The sequence below is a fragment of the Taeniopygia guttata genome, chromosome 1A (assembly GCF_048771995.1).
Source record: "Taeniopygia guttata chromosome 1A, bTaeGut7.mat, whole genome shotgun sequence".
Taxonomy (NCBI): domain Eukaryota; kingdom Metazoa; phylum Chordata; class Aves; order Passeriformes; family Estrildidae; genus Taeniopygia; species Taeniopygia guttata.
Genome location: NC_133025.1, coordinates 14884660 through 14907798, shown reverse-complemented (window position 1 = coordinate 14907798; position 23139 = coordinate 14884660). Strand labels below are relative to the sequence as shown.

Below are 23139 nucleotides of genomic sequence, written 5' to 3'. Positions count from 1 at the left end.
GCTGCAATCGCATTTCAGGATGGAGAGAAAAAGTGAGCGATCACTATAGTTGCACATCTTGTAGTCTGAGACAATGGGCTGATTTTTAATTATGATGATATAAGAATTGAAATAATATTATACTAACATTTATTAGATTATATATTATATGTATTGCATATTATATTAATGACAAGTTATGTATTGGGCTATGGAAATTAATTGGTAATTCCTTGTTTTTTCCCTACCACAGCTTTGGAAAAAACCCAAACAGTGTATGCTGTGTAGAAAATGGTCCCATTGAGAATTTTCAGGATGATTTCTTCTATGCTATTTTGAACCCACATCAGTTTATGTTAATACTCACTAACCACTATTGAAAATTTTCTTTGAGGAATACGGAGATAGAAATACTACATAAAAAAAAGATCAGTCATCCGTCACCAGGTTCACATGCAATGTTTTAATGACTAATTTTTTTTTTTTTTTTACATTAAAATCAAAGTGGGGTAAATCAAAGGGCTAAGGATGCTAAATTAAGTCAGTGTGTTCTGACCATTCTAGTATAACTTAACGTTGAGCTCCTGAGTAAGTGGAGCAGAAATCCGCAAAACCAGCTTCTGTGGAAAAAAGAGACACAAAAGAATGAATTATTTTAAGGTAAAAAAAACAACAAACCAGTTCAAAACAGAGGTTAAGAAGGGAAACTAGAGTTTAGACCTTCATGCTTTCTTTAACATATCTGGTGGGTGAGACTAACTTGATGGCAGTACGCATCTTCCTACTGCTGCATCCAATCCAACATCCCTTTTAGAAATTCAGGAATGGTTTAAAATTAATTACATGAATCAATATTAAATTGTAAATACAATATCTGTCCTGCTCTCTTCCTGTTCAGTGTTAAATTTTATGTATTTTGGGCTACTCACATAATTTCCATTTTCAGTACTTCACCAGTTTTATCTTTAGGTTCCAGAATGAATAATCTCTTAAAATGCCCAATATCCATTCACACCTCTTTTCTAGCCCACAAATTCATGTTAACATTAACAATCTGTGCTTACTTAAATCACTTCTTCAATGTATCTAATATTCTCATCTTTCATCAGAAACAGTTCTGTACCACTGCTTAGGGAGCTGGAATTCCACTTCTTGAATAATTTGCCTTTTTTTCAAATATAGGGAAAAATCCAGACAGAAGTACTGCAAAACCATCCAAACACCAACCTGAAAATTGCCGGCAGCCAGAGAGGCTACTCCCGACTGCAATCCTGCATGGACACTGGGAGTTGTGGATGCTGGGAACCTCTGCACTTCCCAGCAGAGGATGCAAGTGTGGTAAAAAGAACCTTCCCTATGCCCATTGTCAGCACAAGCCTGGCCAACAGATGTACCCTTCTAACATCCCTGCTGCAGTCACTGTACAATTCCTTAGGGCATGAGACTCCAGGGGACAAAATAGATAACAGACTCCTAATAACAGGAAGATTCTGTGATATTGCAAATGTCAGATCAGGGTAGTGCTCCATGAATCAGAGAGAAAGAAGTGGCTTATTACTAAGCAACCTGTTTCTATTTATATACAAATAAATATGGCTCAATAAGCATTTCAGCACTGCTATTAGGTAAATTTGCTTTCTGGAAACCAAAACCAATATGGTAAAAGTTACTTTCTACTGCAGCCCTTTAAACAGTGGGGTCTCTGCTTATAAAACTATTATACAAAATGTAAACTCACTAAGCCTGTAAGAAAGTGGCAAATTTGCCCTTTGCATTTTATTTTTTTAATTACATGAATACGTTTTCAAGATCAAAACCCAAGCTGCTGCTATTGCTCCTTTTTATTTTATTTATTTTTTTTAGAGGGTCAAACATGAGAGGAATATAGGTAGTGACTTTGTAACATCCGCACAGGGATGGTGGGAGAGCTTTGACTAAATCTCTCAGAATTTTGAGAGGAATGTATTTCTCTAGTGTAGAAAATTTACCTTTTTTGTAGTTTTAGATCCCCACAACATCAGCTTGGTGGGTTTTTTCCTCCAGAATTTGAAGTAGATCTTAAGTCACCAAGATAATATTCTGCTCTTAAATCAAATTTTAAATTGTATTTTTGAGACAAGCTTATTAGTCTTTTAAAATCGTCTTTGTACGTGATGCTGTTAGTCTGCAGTTATCTTCTGGATTTCTGTAATTGGTACCTTCAAGCACATCTCAATTGAATGTTTTCTTTGCCCTGCCACATTTATGTTGCTTTGAGCTTGCTTAGAGGCTGTTAAACAATTTCTTCCCTTGAGGCAGTACTGATTATGTTTATTTATGACATTGTCTCTGAAAGTGGGATTTTTACAATTCTCCAAGGCAGAAATTTACTCTCAGCAATTTTCTTCCTTTACAGATTCCTTCAATAAAATAAATGGTACTACCAGGTATGTACAATGGGGATCACTCTTTGGTTACAAATGAAACTTAGTCACTAAGCCAAGTGGGAAGGGTAACATAAGGTGTGACATCCCCTGCTTGCTGCCTCAGCTATCTTCCACTGCACGATGATTTAGTGACATTTTGCAGTGTTACACCAGGAGTTCCCTAGATGCAACCAGTGCTGAGATGTGAGTACACATCTCACACAGAGTGTGAATGACCACTTCAGCTTGGTGGTGACAGATATGGAACAAGTGGCCAGAGGAAAGGAAGCAAAAGGTTTTGCGCCTTTTGTCTATACTCCTATGCAAAAGAAAATTGGGACCACAGAGGCTGCTGCTGCTTAGGGTTTATTAGGGGTTTTCAGTCCATCGCCTCTGGAATGTCCTCACACTGGTGCCAGAGGAGCACTGCACAAGCAAGTCATGCATTTTGCTCTGGAACACTGAGGCTTGGCACTTTAAGATGCTAAAATTATACCTCTTTGGTATAATTTGGCCAATGACACTAGAATAATTTTTGGACACCAAATAATTGTGAGAAAAAAAATCCACAACACTTCTTTTCAGCAGCAGATAAAAAACTTTGACAAGTTTTCTCATTTTATCAGAATGATAAGAACACCCATAAAACTGCTAACTGTGCTCTCAGCTCATGGACCTATATCTTCTTTCCAGTATTTCAGTAGTTTAAAAATTTGTGTAAGTGGCAGACATTAAGTAAAAGAGAGTGCATATGCATAAGCAAAGATTAAAGTTTCCTTAAAAAGCTCTTGCTTTTGCCTTTTTTTTTTCCTCTCCTAAATGTTAGACTGTTGTATCAAGAATGGGCATCTGGTTATACTTCAGAATGTAAAGGAGTGTGGATGAGAAAGAGTTCCTGTCCTTCACTGGCTTCACCTCTCTTCACTGTTCTTCACCCTTCTTTCCCTAAGTTTTTTCTTAAACTCTCAGTTCAGGTCTTACCCCACTGATCTCATAAGACACAGCATCTCCATGGAGGGATCTTCCATTCAGAGACACAGCTTGAGGTCTCTGTTTCAGGCCAAGAATGGTAATCTTGTTGTACTTCAGAGTTTCAGCTCCAGAGTAGCCATTTTTAACTATTTCTGTCTTCAGGCTTCCCTGGAAAAATACACAGAGAAAATTTTAGGACCATGACAGCTCTTTAGAGGTGACTTGCTGCACATTTACAAGATTTCATCCTTGTCACTGAACATACACTATGTCTTCCAATGTAGATATTGAAGTCATAAAGGAAAAAAACAACAGTCATATTAATTTGTATGTAAGAAAGGATTCACGTGTGATTATAAACTAAGAACATAAATCACATTTACAGCATTAATCGGATTATGAATAGAAAAGCATGTCCAAGAAGATATGTTTTTCTACTTTTAATCAATGTAAATTTTGTTCTTGTACCCATTGCAGAGTACAGTGGCATATTCAAAGCAAAAATCCAGATACAGAGATTCAATTAGTGACCTTAAGACAGATGTAATTAACATACAAAACTAGCTGCTTTAAAACACTTGTATCTTCCACAAACAGCAGCTGCTCAATGTTCTGCCCCGATTTTATGTACCACATCTCCTGCTAGAAATCCGTGTTATATACGTCCCAGCTTTAAGGAGACTAAAGGAACACTGTATGTCCACAGAGCTTTGCTTGCAGTTCTTTTTATTTACTACACATCCCATATTTAGGGGTTTACCAAGAGGACATGCAAAGTCATTAAGCTAATTTGTTTGGATCACCAGATACAGTAATTTCCCATACATGCAAAAGAGAGGAATCATTGCATTTGTTGTGTGATCAAAGTTGTTGAGGAAATAAAGATGAATTACACTGCTCAGGAAATGATGGATGGCTATGCAATCATGACTTTTAAAAAATATGCCAAGGAGAAACCCATGATGGAACCTTTTGCATAAATTAGTTTATGTTATTTCAGTAGTGCATTGTAGGAGGGGAGCAGGAGCTAGATCACATTTTATGTAACTTAGGGCTGTGCTTAGACTGCTTATTTCAGGCATCCACACTAAAAATATGTTCTAAGCCCCAGCACACTGATTTAAACTGCCTAAATAAGGAATGTTGGCTATTATTTAGCAAATGGAGAGAAGCCTGCAAAAGCCACCAGAGAAGTCTTTAGGGTACCTATTACATGTGGTGTCTTATTCCCTCTGGCAGAGCTCCAGCACAGAGGGAAGCTCAGTTTAGAGAGAGCACCTCCCTACGGTGTTTTACTGCTGTTCAGGACAGCCAGCTCAGGTGGCCACACAGACCCAGGAAGGACAGTGTAATGTTGAACTCAGCTCTCAAGCTCAGAGGCACAACACAGGACTCTTCAGCAGACACCATTTTCCCTTTTGCTATTTAAGATTGACTATTTTCTTTATAAACACATAACAAAAACTCGACATTAAAGATTACTGGAATGCAGATAGGGAATTCAGTCATGGATTTACAGGCAGAAGTCAAATATGAGCAATGAGAAATGGAAGTGCCAGAGAAGCAACAATCTAATTTGCACAGTTCAAAATTTAATATAAAACTGAATATTGTTTTTCTGTAGACTTACTGCAATAAATTACTATACACAGACTACAGAAAACCAAAGTGATTTTTCTTCCTTTTTGCTCTTGAAATACCCTTTTTTTTTTTTCCTGAAAAAGAAGGAATATTTTTTTCTTGGTAAATCAAGAACAAAGTAAGTTAATATAAAATTTGAAGTCTACCCACGTGGTGTTATTTCCAGGAAAATATCTCACGAACATACCAGGCTACCTTGTAAAGCCCACTGGCCTACCCTGGATTGCTCTTGCTTCTGGAAGACAGACCTTCTAAGAGCAGTATCACAACAGGGGTTAACATGATTTGATCATTTTGAGTATCTTCTGTGGATTACTTTGGGACTTTTAGGAATACATGGCATGAAAATCACATAATCACTTAGGTTGGAAAATATCTTTAAAGTTATCAAGTTCAACTATTAACCCAGCACTGCCAAGTCCACCAGTAAACCATGTCCCTAAGGGCCACATCTACACATCTTTTAAATGCCTCCAGGGATGGTGACTTCTCTGAGCAGCTTGTTCCAGGGCTTGATAACCCTTTCAGTGAAGAAGTTTTTCCTAATATCGAATCTAATCCTCCCCTGGTGTAACCTGAGGCCTCTGGCCCTATCACTTTTTACTTGGAAGAAGAGACTGACCCCCATCTGGCTCACCCTACTTTCATGCAGTTGTGGATAGCAATAAGGTCTCCCCTGAGGCTCCTTTACTCCAGGCCAAACACCCCCAGCTCCCTCAGCTGCTCCTCATATGACCTGAGCTCCAGATCCTCCAGATCCAGCTTCACTGCCCTTCTCTGAACACAGGCTCTGAGGTGTGGCCTCACCAGTGACAAGGACAGAGGTACAGTCATTGCCCCAGACCTGTATATTTCTGATACAAGCCAGGATGCCCTTGGCCTTCTTGGCCACTTGGGCACATGCTGGCTCATGTTCAGGAAGCTGGGGAACAAACCATGCCATAATCTACATACAATATCCTATTTATTACCAAATGCTAGAATTGCAGATGAAATAAGATCTGTAGAGACAGGTTATTGAAGCAGGGTAAGGTTATTTTTACAATGACTCCTACAACTTACTATCATATACTTAATGAGCTTATAGTGGACACATTTTACAGTATTTTACTCAATTGAAGCCTTGACTGTTTGGCTTTTCTACAGGTGTTTCTCAGGACATATCTGTACAGAACTGAGCACTGCGTGAAAGGCATCAGTGCACTGACCCTGAGCTAATCTGTTCCTGTGCTGCACAGAGCATCTGATCAGCCCAGCGGGTTGCCAGAAGCATGCTGGATCTCTCCACAGGACACCCACCATGGGAGCAGTGTCTGTGCTGTCAGACAAGGAAATGCAAGCTACAGAATTGAGACTACATAACTCTCTGCACCACAAAACAAAAACATTAAGTGATCAAAGTTAAAAGGTTGCTAGAATATTCTGAAGAGAGGACTCTAGCTTTCTCCCACCCATCAGACTGAAAGTTACTAGGTGGAACACAAGAGAAAGGCCCCTTGTCCCCACAAGCTGCAGCTAAGGAAAAAAAATGTTGAAAATGTGTTTTTTTCACATTTGTATTGCAGCAGGGACATTAATGACATGTGTCACTATGATACTTAATGAAGCAGACATAAAACTGCAGGATCATAGTTGGACTACTTTGTAGCTAGCTGTAAGTGACAGCATTAGGTAGCTTACCTGGTTCATAGACTGAGCTAGAAGATAAATATCAGCACTTTACAATGGTTACACTAAATTACATCTACCTCCATGTAAGTAGGTATCTTGTATGTTGCCACTTACATTGCTGAATGTGTATTTAGCCAAGAAGTAGTTCTCTTTTTCAATAGTATCTGTCAAAACACAAAGCAAGGAGGATTGATATCAAAACAGGCAGCAAAATCCATAAGCCGTTCACATTACAGCAGCAAGCGGCTAAGGTCAGGCTAAGATGATTTGTGGGCTATTTAATCTCTTCCTCTAGTCTTAGGCTGATCTCAGGAGAATCAGCTTTTCACCTTCACAGAATCACAGACTAAGATACCTTAGAAAGTCCAACTCCTGGCCCTGCACAGCACCATCTGCAAGAGTCACACCATTTTCCTGAAAGCATAACCCAAACATTTCTAGAACTGTCAGGTTGGTGCTGTGACTGCTTCCCTGGGGAGCCTGTTCCAGTGCCCAGCCACCCTCTAGGGGAAGAAACTTTTTCTAATATCCAACATCAACCTCCCCTGACACAGCTTCAGGCCAATCCCTCAAGTCCTGTCACTGCTCACCACAGAGAGATCAGTGTCTGCCCCTCCTCTTCCCCTCATGAGGAAGTTGTAACTGCAGTGAGGTCTCCCCTCAGTCTCCTCCAGGCTGAACAGACCAAGTGACCTCAGCTGCTCCTCATACAGCTTCTCCTCAAGGCTCTTCACCATCTTTGCTGCCCTCCTTTAGATGCTCTCTAATAGTCCTTTTCTGCATTGAGGTGCCCAAAACTGCCTCCAGCACTCCAGATGAGGCCGCTCCAGCGCAGAGCAGAGCAGGACAATCCCTGCCCAGCCCAGCTGGAAATGCTGTGCCTGATGCCCACAGGTGGCCCTCCTGGCTGCCAGGGAGTACGTGGCTGACTGTCATGGTTTGACACGGAAAAAGAATTTTTCCGGAAGGAAGAAGTCAATTTGGACATTGACCAATTGAAGGTGGACACGCCTCTGAGAACACAGAGGGGTTAAAAGCAGAATTCCCAGGAGAACTCGCTCTCTTGGGTTCCGTCAGCAGTCAGTGCAGACTCTCCCCTGCCCAGCGACGAGCTGGGTGGGGGAGGGGAGAAGCCATGTGGCCTTTGGAGGTAGGCCCAAGGGTGGAGGGACTGGAACCGGGCTGGCCCCCTGCAGATGGAAGGGTGGAGAAAATCTGGGATGTCTCCGTTCCCCCCAGAGTCTCTCTCTCTCCCAAGAGAGAAAAAGAGACAGCAGTAGTTTTATCAGCAGTTCGCCGCGGGGAAGGAGAAGAGCGGGGGGGGCCGCAAGGTGCCCAGCCGGGCTGTGGGAGCTGGAGCCTGGGCAGCGAGCCATCTCTGGGAGTTGGGGCTTTTAACCCTTCCTGAGAAATGAAAGCTTTGTGAAATTTTTCTCCTCCTTGGTTTGAAAAAGAGAGGAAGAGAGACAGCCTGGGACCCGGGATGTTGGAAGGAAAAATTCTAGGTGGGAGGAGATGATGGAGTGGGTTTTAGCTGGACTTTTTCTTGGTAGCCACAGACTGAACCGATTTTCTCCTCCAAGAGAGACTGTATTTTAGGAGGATGCCGGTGAGCCAAAGAGACCTGCTTTAGTATCTGGAAAAAGACAGAAGTGGAGCGAACAGAGAAAAGTTAAGGAGGTTTGTGGTGGTGCCCCCTGTCTTCGCAGAGGAAGAAGAGAAGATCTCTGTTCTTGGACCCTCGGCCCCAGGGGAAAATGGGGGGGGACTGTTGGTCCCAAAAATGAAAAACTGAACTGTTATTTTATCCCCTCTTGGCAGGGCATCCTTGAAAGGAAAAATCCTAAAAAGCAGTCTGTCCATCCATGCATTGGTGGTGAGAGCCCTGTGCATGATAAGGAGAGGGTCACCACTGGCAAACTTTTTTTTCTCCGGGCGGTGCCATGTGGTGACATGGAAGCACAGGATGTGGCAGCTGTGTTTCTTGGGGGGTCTGTGGCACAAGAGAGACTCCTCTCTCCCTGCAGATGGACTGGGTGTTGATTATCTGGAGGGTGGAAACCTGATTGGGGTCCAGATTGTGTCTCACTGTGGTTTGGGTTTGTTGGAGTTGGGTGGTGGGAGGAGGAATGCTTTGGAAGGTTTTCATTTTGAATTGAGTGTGTTTCTTTCTTCTTTCCCCGCCCCCCCCCCCCCCTTTTATAGTAGCATAGTGGTAATAGTTTAATAAAGTTTTTTTCTTGTTATTAAGCTTGGGCCTGTTTTGCTCTGTTCTCGATCGCATTTCACAGCATTCAGTTGAGAAATTGCATTTTCATGGGGGCACTGGCATTGTGCCAGTGTCAAACCATGACACTGACTAAGGTTCAACTTTCTACTGCTCATTCTGGGGCCAGTTCTCCAGCTATTTCTAGCAGGAGCCAGTGCCATTATGCTGCTGAAAGGTGGCCTGAGGAGAGCCCTGAAGGCAGGTACTGTATGCTTCACACCAGGGGACCAGGCTTACCAATGGAATCACCATCATCCCAGAAGAGAGATCCAGAGGCTTGTCCTTCTTCATCCAGGGCAATAATGAGTCCAAATGGGTTCAGGCGGCTGTTGACAAACGTGTTGAGAAGTGTCAGTACAAACCTGTGGGCACTGTCCCTTCCAAGCAACTTAACAAACACTTCTGAACACAACTCCCCTTTTAAGGTTACAGAAAAGGTCACAACAGAAGAATGACAACAGTGCTCACCAAAAGGACTCCCAAAGTGATGGCAAAATCTTTGCCTTGCCTTGTCCTACTGACATCTAGATTTCCCACATTTTGAGTGCTTGTGGGAGTCGTTGTTGTGGGTAGCAGACCTGGGATGTGGTGGGAGGATTCCTACATTTAACTTAAGAGTGCGTTACTGTGTCAATTTCCTGAGGCTCCCTGCTCCCACATGCTAATAGTTATCTGTGTGTCACCCGGTCCTCACCCCCACAGCCCAGAAAGTTCTGTTCTCCCCACTCCCCCATTGGCTCCTGTGTTACAGTCACTCCCCTCCTGTTACACCGTTGGTCTGCTGCATGTCACACCACCTCAGCTTCTCCTTCTACCCCTGTCCCTTCCTACCTTCCTCCGGTTATATATTTTGTATCCACCCCCTCTCCGGGCTCTCAGCTCCAGCTTCGGCTTCTGTTGTCAGTCTGTGCTCCGTCTCTGGACCCCTCCTCCTGCAGTTTGTCTCCCTTTTGCTTCATCTGCCTCCCTCCCAGCCTACATTCATCCTACCCTGGTGGACCCTCATTCTAACCCTCAAATAAAACCCAGCTGGAACTCCACACGGAGTGCGCTCCCGTTTATTGCTGGTGTGGAAGATTACTTCATCTGGGCACCCATCGAGTGGCCAGCAGTGGGCTATCCTGCGGGACATGGTCCGGGGCAGCCTACAAGTGCTCATGTGGACAAGCTCCCCCCTTCTTTTGTGGCCTTAATGTACAATAAATGGATGGTCTGGGAGTCAACTGGTAACCAGTACTACCTTACTATGGCTGCTGCACAGTGCTGTCCCCTCTCTTTCCTACTCAGATTAGCTTCTGAGCATGGTTCACACTTGAGACAAGAATATCATTCCTTGGCATGGGGAAGTATTTTTCCTGAAGAAAGATTTGAGCTTTTCCACCTTGTTTACAGCATTTGATAAATTCACCCAAGAGGAATTTTGCTTTTCCCCTTGCATACATTTACTCTGAATGATTGACAGCAGGTCAGTGTGGCAGGAAGAGGTGCAAAAGCTTTTCTGAGCATTAATCGTAGAGCCAGGAGTAGGCGTCAGCTGTGCTAACAGTGATGTGGATCATCTCTGAGGTGATTTCTCCTAATGAAATGGAGCAAATACTGGTATAAAAATACTGCACTTATCACTTGGGATGGCAGCTGGGAGCTGCAGATATCTCTCTTCTGTACTTTCTTTTGATTCCTCTTTTGACTGTCTGTGGGTCTGACACACACCCTGTCTGTGGGTCTGCTTGGTGACAAACACAGGTGACGTTACCTCTCAGCAGTGGTTGTGGCTGGTGCCTGCTGTGGCAGAATGTACCCTCCACGGATGTACAGAGGGATCTTGTTCAGTGGGGCAGACACAGTAGTGTAGGTCTTCTTCCAGGCACTTGGCACTTCTAAACCCTACCACAAAAAGTAATGCAGTTAAAAAAATGCCAATCCAGGCAGTATACATCATACTGAAAAAGAGAGCAAGGGGTAAATTTTCATTTCAGTTACATCAGTGTAAAAAACAAACTAAAATATGGATTTCAGGAGTATTATTCTAGTTTCCTTTTTAACATGAAAGAGGATCTAGCCTCTGCAGTTATGCATATGCCTGAGATATCATATGCCTGAGATAGAAGCATCATGACTGAAAGACTACAAATGATCTTAAAAAATGGTATAATTATTCCATATGCTGTGAAAAAAAATCCTACTCATCAAGTTACTGAGCAAAAAGAAAAAGGAACTTTTGCTTCCTCTTTTTATATATACGGAGCCTGTCACAGTCAGTTTAAGGTAAGTGATTCATAGTCATTTGGGAATGTAAACTGTAGATTTTCTTCTCTTCTAAGAACAATTCTTCCCCTTTCAGAAAGTAATTACAGCATTCAGAGAGTGAAATTTGTGTGTGTGTAGACAACCAGCATTAAGTTCTCTGCATCATACTTTTCTAGTTTAATGCCTCAAAACCTCAAAAAAAGGCTTATGTACAGAGAAAATAACAGGAAGACTTTGCTCTTGCCCTCTGTAAATGATAATTATGATTTATGGCAAGTACCCAACTTTGGTTTGGATAAGCACCATGTGCATGACAAGTAAGTGCCAAATACTGGGAGGCGAGCAATGCCAGGGGCAGGCAGATAGGCAGGGCAAGGGACAAAGGCCACTGTCCTGTGCCCAGCCCAGCAAGGGGGCTCAGAGGGAACCATGAGGAGGGTTGAATTAAATGCTGGACTTTTCAGCATCACAGTCTCATGAAAAGTGAAAAAGGAAAAGGTTGGATGAACATCCATCTGAGGTCACCAGCCAAATGCTGAAAATGACCAAACTTATTTCAAAAGAAGTCTGCATTTTCTCTGAGAGCAGTTCTGCTCTGCCTGCTCCTCTGCCAGGGACACTCAGAAGACTTAACAACAACCTGATGATCCTGGACCCTTTCTGAAAGCTTTCCAAAAGCTCTTAGCATCAGCTTAACTGCTCCCGTTGAAGCCAAGCTGGGCTTAGGCTCAGATTGCAGCAGAGCACTTCTGGAAATGTGGTCCTGGGGATGGTGTTGGAAAGGTCAACACAGGCCCTGAAGAGAAGCTACTGGCATGTCCCACAGAGCAGATTGTTCTGCAGCTCTTGGGAGCATCTTCCAGAGGGGTGTCTCACCTTGTGCTCCAAATATGCCTTCTGTCAAAAGGGATGCACATGCAAAAGTACATGCACAGGAGTGTTTGTGGCATGTTCTCAGGAGTGTGGCTTAGGTTCCTGCCTCTGTCTCTGTGCATGGAAGTGTACCAGAACAAGAATTAAAAGCGGGGGACTAAGAAAGAAATCCTGGCATTTTCATGCATGTCTAGGCTGCTCTTGAAAATTCTGTTCACTGCATCTTAGAGCCTTACATGGCAAAACTAGAAAACAAAATGTTTCTGAAAGCTGTGTCATTTACCCTCCCAGCTAGCCTGATGCAGACTTTTTCTTCTCTAGTTTTCTTCATCTACAGATGCTGAGGTAAAAATACTGCTGAAGATTGCTAAAAGTTATTTTGCTGGAATTGTACCATTTTAAATTATTAGGGAAAGAAAAAATAAGAAAATTCATCTTAAAAATACATACGGTATAGTAGTCGAACCACTGTGCTTCAGGGAAGTATACACTCACAGATCTTGCTCCCTGTAATTGTTATAAAGAGATTAGTCTTTTTTCTTCTTGTATTTCTGATATTACATTAGCTTTATTATATTTGTGCATGGAGAGATGTATGCTGAATATTCTAATAACATCAAATTTTTTATATTATGGCTGAGTTATTGTCATAGCAGTGGACTGGTGCTGGCTAATCTATAATACTAAACAGACAAGCCTATCCTATTTTGGGGGGTTTACTGACATAGCCTGGGATGAGTCAACATTACGTGATTATTTTTTTCTACTATACAGCTCTATGTCTTCCAAATGTAACTGGCCTATGTGCACTCCTCCAACATCTGAGCAGCCTCTTCAAGACAGGGCTTCACATCGGATGTGGGAGGACACCACTGCTCAGTGCCCCTTGCACCATTCCTGTCCCAGAAACAGGCAGAGAATGAGCTGTAGCACACAAAGGATGCAGATCCTTCTCTTCTTGTAAACAATTTAAAGTTGCAGATAAGTAATAATAAATAATAAATGTTTTGCTAATTGCACGATTACTGTAGTTCATTTTGCAGCATGTGTTGTGTCAGATCACTGCAGGGATGAAATCACGCTAAAGGCACTTTGTATTAATAACTCCAGGAACAGTTGGGATCAAAACATATTTCCATTTTTGTTACAAGTTGCTGATTCTCAAAAGCAGATTAACTTTTACTATCAGTGTAGATATCTGTCCCTTTGCAGAATTATGGATTAGCTCCAAGGACTATCCCAGGAATATTGTGGAACAAGAAAAGTAAAGGTGGAAGAGAAGAGTTAAGGCAAAGTTACCATTTGACATCCTAGGGATTTTAGATATATGAGAAACCAAAAAGGCAAGATGCTCCCCTCTCCATCTCTTCTCTGCAATATTATGACAACCCTTGATGATCTGGTCTACAGAAAAGTGTGTAACCATCATCTGGGTCAGGATGATTTCAGGGCCAGGTTGGATGGGGCTTTGAGCAACTTGGCCTAGTGGGAGGTGTCCCTGCCCATGGCAGGAGGGTTGGAACTTAATGATCTTTAAGGTGCCTTCCAACCCAAACTATTCTATGACTCCATGATTCTGTGAGCCTCACCTTCATGACTCCCTAAATAACAAGCCAGTCCACAAGGCAGTTCTCCATTATATATTTTTTTTTTGGATGTCTCACTTGCTGTCATCCTAGGACTCAAGGAGTAAAGGTCAAGTCACTCCTGACTCATCTTCCCTACACAAGCAGATGCCAAGCTGCAGTTTGACACAGTCACTGCTGGCATGCACTGCCACAGTGAGGGGCTTACAGCTCACCTCTGCCCCTGCCCCACCAACTGGCACAGCCCTGGCTGCCAGCTATCACATTGCAACACCCAGCAATGTACTGCCTTCACAGTTCTGCTTCCCTCATCACGCCACAGGCAGCCTTCCTATTGTGCTGCAGTTCTCCAAAAAACATCAGGAACTCCTTATCTAGACCCCCGATCATTTAAAATATCCTTATAATGTTTCCTGTTATTCAATTATTAGCAGGAAGCCTCCCCGGCTCATCTGTCCCTCTTCATGGGAAGTTTTTTTTTCTCATTCTTTATCATCCTACTGGTCTGAGACCCTGTGAAATCTTCTTTCTGCTCTTCAGCTATTAGAAACTTGTGGGAGTCTGAAGATAAAGGACTGATGAATGAAGCGCCTCAGTGGAGTTTTAGAATTTAATTTCTATTAAATTCAAAGAGACAAAAGGGTTCATTAAAAAACAAGGTAACAGTATCCTGTTAAAATGTTTGATCATCAGCAACATCTAGAAATATATGAGATATTTTGGCAGCATGCTGATTGCAAATAGCACTAGGATACATCCCATGCAAATACTTAGATCTGCTCAGACATGCCTCTCTTGTGCTGCCAGTAGTCAGTGGTGGGCAAGGAGAGAAACATACCCTTGCTCCAGCCAAGCAGAGAGAGCCATGTGCCCAGCACAGCAGAGGAAAAGGCTGCTTTTTAAAACCTGTCCTGCTAGCAGCTTACATTATCATTATCGTTTCCATAATGACTGCCTTTGCCTGTGATGCTGGGAAACTCCTACCACAGCCCTTGAGAGCTGCAGTTCCAAAACACTGTGGGTGAGCGGTAATATGGAAACCAGTTTGCTTTCATGTCTGTGTGTTTCTTCCTAGCTCGACAATTACTGCTCTGTGTGTGTCCTTGGAGACTGCTGCCAGCACAATAACAGGAGCACGTGAGGGGCAGCATCCAGCCTCTTTGCATCCATTCCTCACTTGGAGTAAAAGGGAAAGGCTGTGCCCTCACTTTCATCCTCCCACTTCAAGTACTGAGAAAGCTCTGTACTGTCTGTGCTGCTCAGAAATGTGTTCTGCAAGCTTTGACAGCGGAGAGTAGAAAGGGATGGATATGAGCAAACATGCTCTGAGTGTCATCCAATGCCCTAAGCACCATTCGTTTCTTCTATTCCAGAATGATGGCATTTTTAATTACAGTACTTGCCTCTTCAAGAACTGGAGCAATCATAAAGGCCGGTCCCCAAAGGAAGGCGGTATCTATTCCATGAGTCTCCTGATCAGAGGTAAATCTAGTTTGAAAGTTAAATACACAATGTTAATTCACAGTTATTAGAATTTGACAAATATTTTGATATTACTCACTGGGACAAGAAATCTGCTTCCTCAAAGTATTCTTCAACATAGCCAAATATTTTCGTGATTGAGGGAGTGCCAAAAGCTGGGCAGAGATTCAGATATTTCAGTAGTACCTACTATCCCAGAGCAGACCAGAACTCTCACAAAATGATGAAGCCAATTTCTTTTCAGAACAGCAACAGTGGGAAAACAACTCACTTCTGTTCAGTGGGCTCACACTTCATTTTGGGAGCCGATGAGCAGGAGAGGGGCCAGATCCAGGAGAGGGAACATGGAGGAAAAACACTGTGCTCTAGGATCTAAAGCATTTGTGAAAATCCTTGGATTTGGCCTCCCACAGCTTTCACAGATTTACATTTGAAATTGTTTGCAAGACAAACACAGAGCAACACTCATGCATTATTGTACATTTTAGCTGCCTCTCCTGAATGGATGAAAACCTATGGAAGTCCGTCCATTTTATTCAATGCACTAAAATTGTTTTGGATTCTGATCATGTTCCCCAAAAGGCTCACAGTCCCTTTTGCATGGCATCACTTGCCTTCTCTTGGGGAGAAATCTCTATTCCACCGTGCATCAGCTAATGAAAATATTGAATAGCACCTGGCAAAGGAGAGAGATCCTTCCCAACTCAGGAACCTCCTTTCCTCCAGCATAAAATCCTGGAGAATTTAAATAGGTTTTATCATCTGTAAGTCTCTTTCTGAGGAAATAATTGATAGATCCTAGCTCTTATAAGAACATCACATGAAGAAAAAATCCATGTCTCAAATCCTCCTAAAGTCAAAGTACCTTGTACCTCCTCACTTCTGCTACTTCTCTGCCCCTCTGCCCCTCTAACAGCCCTGCTGCCTTTTCAGAGATAGTAACTGGTCTGCTTTTCACGTATTTTTGACAAGTTCACACTGGTTATTGCATATTTACATATTATTCTCTAAGAACATATAAACTCCTTGTTTAGAAATCTCTTTACTGTGTCTGTTCCATGGGCTTTGCAGCTGCCCCTGTCTAAAGGCAGGTCTCTGTTGAACGCTGGCTGGAGCAGAGTGGCTCAGTGTCAGTGCCCTGCTCTGACACCCTGCCTGCTCGGGGCAAAGGCACACACTGCACCCAGGCCAGGCTTACAGAAATTTCCCCAAATAAGTAAAGATAACTTGGCAATAAAAAGACACCTATTGAGGGCTCTGTTTGAAAGAAACCTCAATTTGTTCAGAGTTTCTTTTTCTGTCCAGAACAGTAGCTCTTTTGGACACCTTAATTTTGGTCATTATTTGCATTGTGACATAATACTTTCCAATGTTTAAAGTAGATTACGGGTTTTGATGAATTACCTTATCCTAAATTTTTTGAAATATCAAGCATGAGTTTTTCTTGTCATCTCAATAGGGTCTCTGTGTTTTCAACTTGACTGTAATAAAATTGTAATAATAATAAAATACACTTTTTTATGGGAGATTGCAGGACAAAAAAGCTGATCAAGAAATTATGAATAAAGAAGAATCAATTGTATTTATATATGGAAACAAGATTCTCACTCTTTAACTCAGCAAAATTTTCTCTTGCAATTATAGCAACCACTAGCACAAATTCAGCAAACGAATGAACTTTCCTATTTTAAAAATATAGCCATTAAAGCATGCTGTCATCTATGAAAGGTCTTTAATTCCATCTACTGCTTCCTCTGGTTAGATGCTGGCCTCTTTCCTGTCATATTTCCACCCTGGTTAGCCATTAAACACATCTTTCCTTTCCACTAATGGATTACCACCTCACAGTCTTTTTGGACGCCTGAGATATTGATGCCTCTGCTTTATGGAGCAAAAGCCTCCGAGGCACCAAATACACTTAAAAGAATCTACTGGGATGTTGTTCTTGTTTGTTACTTGAAACGAGCCCCTAAATGTTCCAAATGGAATGAAATGTCCACATGAAATAGCTATTGCTTGGAGGCTCCCTGCCTAGGTACAGCTGTTTTCATGGTGAGGACTCTGAACTCGTAAGAACTTCAGCTGAAACCTAATGCAGGAGTTTTTTAGTTTTCTTTTGTAATTTTTACAAGTAAGAAGCAATGTTGATATAAACTTCCATCATCCATACACTGAAAATTCTATTTCAATTCTCTTTCTCAAAACCCCACGTTTCTTCTCCTGTTAGCACCTGGGTCACTTTCTCCACTAGGGTAGACCCACTACTAAACTGCTTAATTTTACCTAGAAATAGTAAGAAATACATATTAAGTAATGGCAGTGAATAATAGTAACCAAAATTAACTAGTAGTAATAAGAAACACTTTTAACCCATTTTAGGATCTCGCTATGGCAACATTAAGAAGCCATAGGACTAGGATGCCAGTAGGAGCACTGGGGAGGGAAACTGTTTGTTTTGATCTCCTGATGCCTACCCTACTTCTGTGCATTTGAGAGGTTTCATTTCCTAGCAATCCCACTCTGGTCCTGCTGACTAAGCTCCCATCAGTGTCTGTAGTGAACCTCTCAGCTCAGTTTCATCTGACAAAAGCCTCTGGTGGTGCATCTGAGACTGCTCTGCAACTCTAATCAAAACAAATTTGGAAATTTGCCAAGGTGGAAGTGGCCCACATAGAGTACAGGTATGCTGGCAGTGATCAGAAAGGCAGCTGTAATGACACTAGAGCAATTTTGTATTAGCAGAGATTAGCTAATATTAATGCCAAAATTAACTTGGGTATTTCCAATATTAACACAAACCACATTCAGCAAAAACAGACCTAATGTAAATACTTGCAATAGCATATAGCCAATTTTAAGTTATGAATACCCATAAAATTCTCCCTAATTTTATCTAGTAAAATGACATTGCCAAGTAGAAAGAGGAAGGATACTGCTTTTAAAATTTATCAGTTAGCCATTATGCCAAGTAAGCAAAACAGATTTTGTGCATATCCTTTCCATACTTGAATGGTCTATGTTAATGTAACCTCAGTTTAAATTTCAAAAAATGCCTTTAACGAGAATGCTTTTAAGCTAAAGGGGAAAAAAAGAACATTAAACAGTTTATGACATAGCCTGCACCAATGAAATGATAGTGTGGCAGAGCTTCAGACTTTCATAAGTATTGTCTGCACTCCTTTTGCTCTAGTCTTCACATAAAACATTCCGAAGTAGAAAATTTACCAAAAGCAGGTAAAAAACTAATTGAAAGATCAGGACAGGGAAACTAAGCCTCAGCTGGATTCCTGCTTCTTCCAGAAAAGAAAAAACAAGTTGTTCCAAAAGTCTGAGCTTAATTTTCAAAGGGGCTTTTCAGTTTCCATTTATTAATCTCAGTTTTGCACCTGCTTCTACACCCAAACATCTCTATTTCTGTTTTCTCTGTGCACTTTGTGGACACAGATGTGGGTTTTGTAAATAGCATGCAGATCCAAGTGATAAATTGGAAAAAACCAAATGCTATGGATCATTGGACTCTCTGTATGAGGCCTTTTGGCATTCTGGATCAGAATACAGATTTCATTGATTTCATTCAAATACAGAAAATACAGGTAATGTGACTCTCATTTTTGAAATAGAAGAGAACTTTATATTTGCCTAAGACTAAAAATTTTCAGGATTCCTCTTTCTTAAGTTTGCCTTTTTCCCCACACTGGAAACAAATACAGGTTCTATATTAATGGAATTAATTGCATATATTAAGACTTATCTTTGTGCATATAACTTGATTGATTTAACTGTTCAACTATTCTTTTAAAAGACAGCATGCAACAGTAATACTGTGATTATTCTCCTAAGGATATCAACCAGTACATACATAAGAGCTCAACTATTTTGTGAGCAAATTAGAATGAAAAAGGAACTCCCAACTCACTCGTGCATCAGTGACCGCACCACTGTGCCTCCGTGAACGTGAGACTCGTAGAACAGGGTGTATAAGTATGGCAGCAGAGAGTATCTGATCCGAAGAGTATCACGAGATATCTCAGCAAAAGTATCTCCAAACACAGCTGGGTCTTGTTCCTGTTCAGGAAAAGCTGTGATTTGTACTGAGCATTGAAACAAACTCAGCGGACAAGCTGTGTGCAACACAAGGAGAGCTGTGGCTGGCATGATTCTACGGAAGTGAGTGTTTAAATAAGAGAAAGCATTCATTTGCAAACTTCAAGGTACATTAAGAGCATCATCCATTATTCCCAAACTAACATTTGTATAAAATTCTTAACTTGAAAAACTCCAGTGAGTTCAAAAAGATCAGGTCCCACCCCAATGTATGTGAGTCCTCTGCAGCCACCCCTAACCTTGTGAGGAGACGGAAGCTGGGGCTCCAAGCCTGTGCTCAGGAACAGATACCCTGCATCTAGAAATTAATTTATCCTGGAGAAGCAAGCCCTCTCAGACAAAGGAGATGAAATACAGGAAAAAGGGAAGACTGATAATCTGCAGATCAAAGTCAAAAGCATAATTACATTGGCCACGAATATAGAGGCAAGTCTAGGTAAAAGAGTAAACTCATAACCCTGCTGAAGCCAACAGGGGTGACCAAAGTCACTGTGTGTGGTACAGAGAACATTTCATCCATTCAAGAAACTTGACTTCTCCTCCTGTGTGCTCCATTTTAGGATGCCCTGATGACTGACAGTACACCCACACATCAGCAGTGCCCCTCAGCTCCTCACTGCCAGCAATGCTCTCCTGTGAGACACGACATGCACTGGGTGCCACCATCAAGGGGACAGGTTGGGGCAGGTTGGGGCAGCCTGTCTGTACTCATTGGCTGGGTTGGTCCCACTCCAACACAACCTTGACCCTCCCCTGGGATGGCAGGCAGAGCATGCAGCCAAGGGCAGTGCCGATATGGAAAAGAGTTACATCTCCTTTAATTCCTCCTGTCAACCTCTCCAGTGCTAAACAGCCAGCTTACTAATCACATGGCTCCCTTTCTCCTTCAGGAAATCTTTCCAGAGTACTCAATTTTCTCATTAAAGCTGAACACTATATGATGAATTCCAAGGATAATGAAATGCAAAAGGAACAAAAGTAACAAAGCTTTTTATATTATCTAGGGCTTTTCAGACAAGAAAAATATTAACTGAACTGTTTGAAATACTCAATGAATTGGGCAAAGTGGGTATTTAAGATCCTAACACTCACCTAATGTTAATTAAATTTAATATTTAAGTAAAATTTCACCATTATTATGTTTATATCAAAATTACTCACCAAGAATACTCCCTGCTGGCTCTGAGCTCCAGAGCATCCATCTATTGTTTCAAAAATTGCAGTATGTTGTTACTAGTGTTCTGACACTGTAAAAACACTGCTTAATTTCACAAAAAAACACTCAGATTTCTTAGGTGATGCTGAGTCACTCAAAATGTCTGTTCAGTTCTTTCCGTGAACACATATTTTAAATGGATTTAAGTAATCCAATAAAACCAAATATATCTCTCAGTTGCAGCACACATCATATAGGCCTATTGCTCTCTTCTTGTTTATTAAATCGTACATATGAGATTGATATCCACTCACCCAGGTCAGACACTGTTTGCATGCTCAAAGGGCCAAACAACCATATGAATATATATATATGTACACCTCTAACTTTAGTGGAGAGGCAAATGGAAAATGTTTCTCAACATCCACAGCTAATACCTCACAGACATTTCTTCTCCTACAAAGAAATATCTCAGGGATCTACAGGCTAATTCCTGACCCTCTTAATGATAGTACTATGGTTTATTATTCCTGCATATGTCCAGATGCTGAACATCCATAATACTTTCATGCAGAGAAAAAGGTCTCCCTGGAAGTGTAAATGTTGCAGCATTTTGATGATGCAACTTCAAAGAAGCTGAAGGTCAGCAAATAACCTGAGCTCCAGCATTGCACAGATCAGTTTACAGAAAGAAAAAAAACCCCAAACATTTCTTGAACAAGCAGAATCATTTCATCACAGTTGCAGATAAACACAGAATAATTACAAAGGCTGCAAGACCTTCAAACTTCATAGCTAGAAATTACCTGATAGTGCTTTCTGTTTGCAACAAGTCTTTAAAAGACTTTTCTGGTGTTGAAAGCAGAGCATGGATCTGGACTGAGGCTGCACTTTTTCATTCATCTCATAGGCTCATTAGCCTTTTCTGGTCTTGGTTGCCTCTTGGCTGATAATGATGTCACTATTAGTGCCTCTCCTTGGAATTCTCACATGCTTGAAACTTGCTTTTAAACAGCAAGGATGGTGTATAATGATCTCTCCCCTCCCTGTAACACTATAATTACAGAAGCATTGAAACAAAAGTTGTAGCAATCAAGGGAGTAGGAAGATACTCTGACACTCACTGGCTCTTAATAAAACCTGGACTTCAGTAGGTAAAAGATGAAATAGATTAATTTTACCAACAGCGTGAGAAGACCAGCATTTCTATGGTATCTTTACATTATGGATAGGAAAAATTTACATTTCAACATGTAATTCCTGCTCTCAGTGCAGCACGCATTTTCACCTACTGCTCCAGTTTACCCAAGAATGGCAGGTTGATTTTGGAGAAAGCAATACAAATCACTGTCCACAAAACTGTAATCCTAGGCTACAGCTTTATGTAACTTTGTTTACTTACTATGTTTTCAATTGAATTGTGATTTCTGGAAAATGGATAGAAAGAGCCAAGCTGCATCCAACGCAGGCAGAGTTCGTAGGTAGTGTTGTAGTTAAACCCACAGATATCAGCACCAACCTAAGAAAAAATAAAATTAAGTTTGTGATTGTGACTGAGGCCCAAAAATGAGAGACTGCAGAAATTTGCAGAAATAAAAATAATTTTTGGAAAGAAATCCCTGTTTCTAATTACTTTATAACAATGTTCCATAATTATACAAATTTTTCTGTGACTGAGGTTGTACTGTCTCCTAGAGCACTAAGTTCACTGCGGAAGATCTGACTGTATTTCAATAATTCTACAAATTCTCCATCCCAACTTGCAAACCCAGAAATAAATGAAGGAGCCCTAATCATAGAGTACGTAATACAAAGAGATCAGTTTTGGATGGCATACATTAAGTCAGTCCGAATCTTGCAGTGCTGTTTTTGTTTCCCTTCAGCAGCCAAGACTGACATTTAGCCTTTTAATCTGCAGTTCCTTAGGCTGTGGAGGCTGTTACTGCTGGCCATCTCAAGCCACTTGTTTCAGAAAACATTTGAGTTAATTTGAAGTGATATTGTGTATAAGCCAGCACCTGCCTAGAGGACACCAGACTTACATAGGGAATGCCAAAGAGGTTGAATTCCAGGATTCCAATGATTGAGTGGTGCAGGTCCTTCCACAGGGAGAAGTTGTCACCAAGCCAGTGACCACCGTGCTTCCCACTGCCAACAAACGTGGACCGAGCCAAGACAAATGCCCGCTTGCCAGTAGCCTGCTGGACAACACTGCAAAGAAATGCAACAAGATCATCAAAAACAAGAAAGGTAACCAAAACAGCTTAAAATCATCCTGAGCATTCAGGCACAATTTTATCTGAAAGGGTATTATTCATTAAACAATTGTTATTGTGATCCCTACTCACATGAAAATGTCACCGCAAAACTGCAAATAAAAGGAAGATTAACACAGTGGCCAAAACAAAATAAAAAACCAAAAAATCTATCTGATTCACTAAACAATTTTTCTCAGGTATTTTTAATCTTCCTAAAGAATAATTTGTGTTTAATTTATTCTCAGCAGTGTCTAGAACTGAAAATTCAAATCATAATTTCCTTTCTATACTAGTATATTTAACTAAGTGTCCAATGAGTTCCTAAAAAGAATATAATAAGTTTGTTTTTTTTTTCAACACAGGATTTATTTAGAGATTTGTATTGGTAAATAAAGTTCCAATACCAGGATTAAAAATCAAAACCAAAAAACCAAAACCACACAAAAATACTAAAAGTATATCTAAACATCTTATAAAAAATAAATAATATAGAAAA

At 41.2% G+C, this 23139-nt stretch overlaps 1 protein-coding gene across 1 annotated transcript in view; it reads right to left on the bottom strand.

Moving 5' to 3' along the window:
* Positions 1-422: 422 nt before the first annotated feature.
* The window catches only part of LOC105758559 (sucrase-isomaltase, intestinal-like), a 60973-nt gene continuing 38256 nt past the window's right edge, over positions 423-23139 (bottom strand). The window contains exons 14-23 of the mRNA XM_072920003.1: positions 22428-22596; positions 21788-21904; positions 19042-19190; positions 15043-15131; positions 12508-12560; positions 10691-10821; positions 9175-9263; positions 6783-6832; positions 3366-3524; positions 423-599 (exon numbers count right to left, since the gene is read on the bottom strand). Coding sequence (XP_072776104.1) covers positions 540-599; positions 3366-3524; positions 6783-6832; positions 9175-9263; positions 10691-10821; positions 12508-12560; positions 15043-15131; positions 19042-19190; positions 21788-21904; positions 22428-22596 — 1066 coding nt within the window. The 3' untranslated portion in view covers positions 423-539. The remainder of the gene's footprint in view (positions 600-3365; positions 3525-6782; positions 6833-9174; positions 9264-10690; positions 10822-12507; positions 12561-15042; positions 15132-19041; positions 19191-21787; positions 21905-22427; positions 22597-23139) is intronic.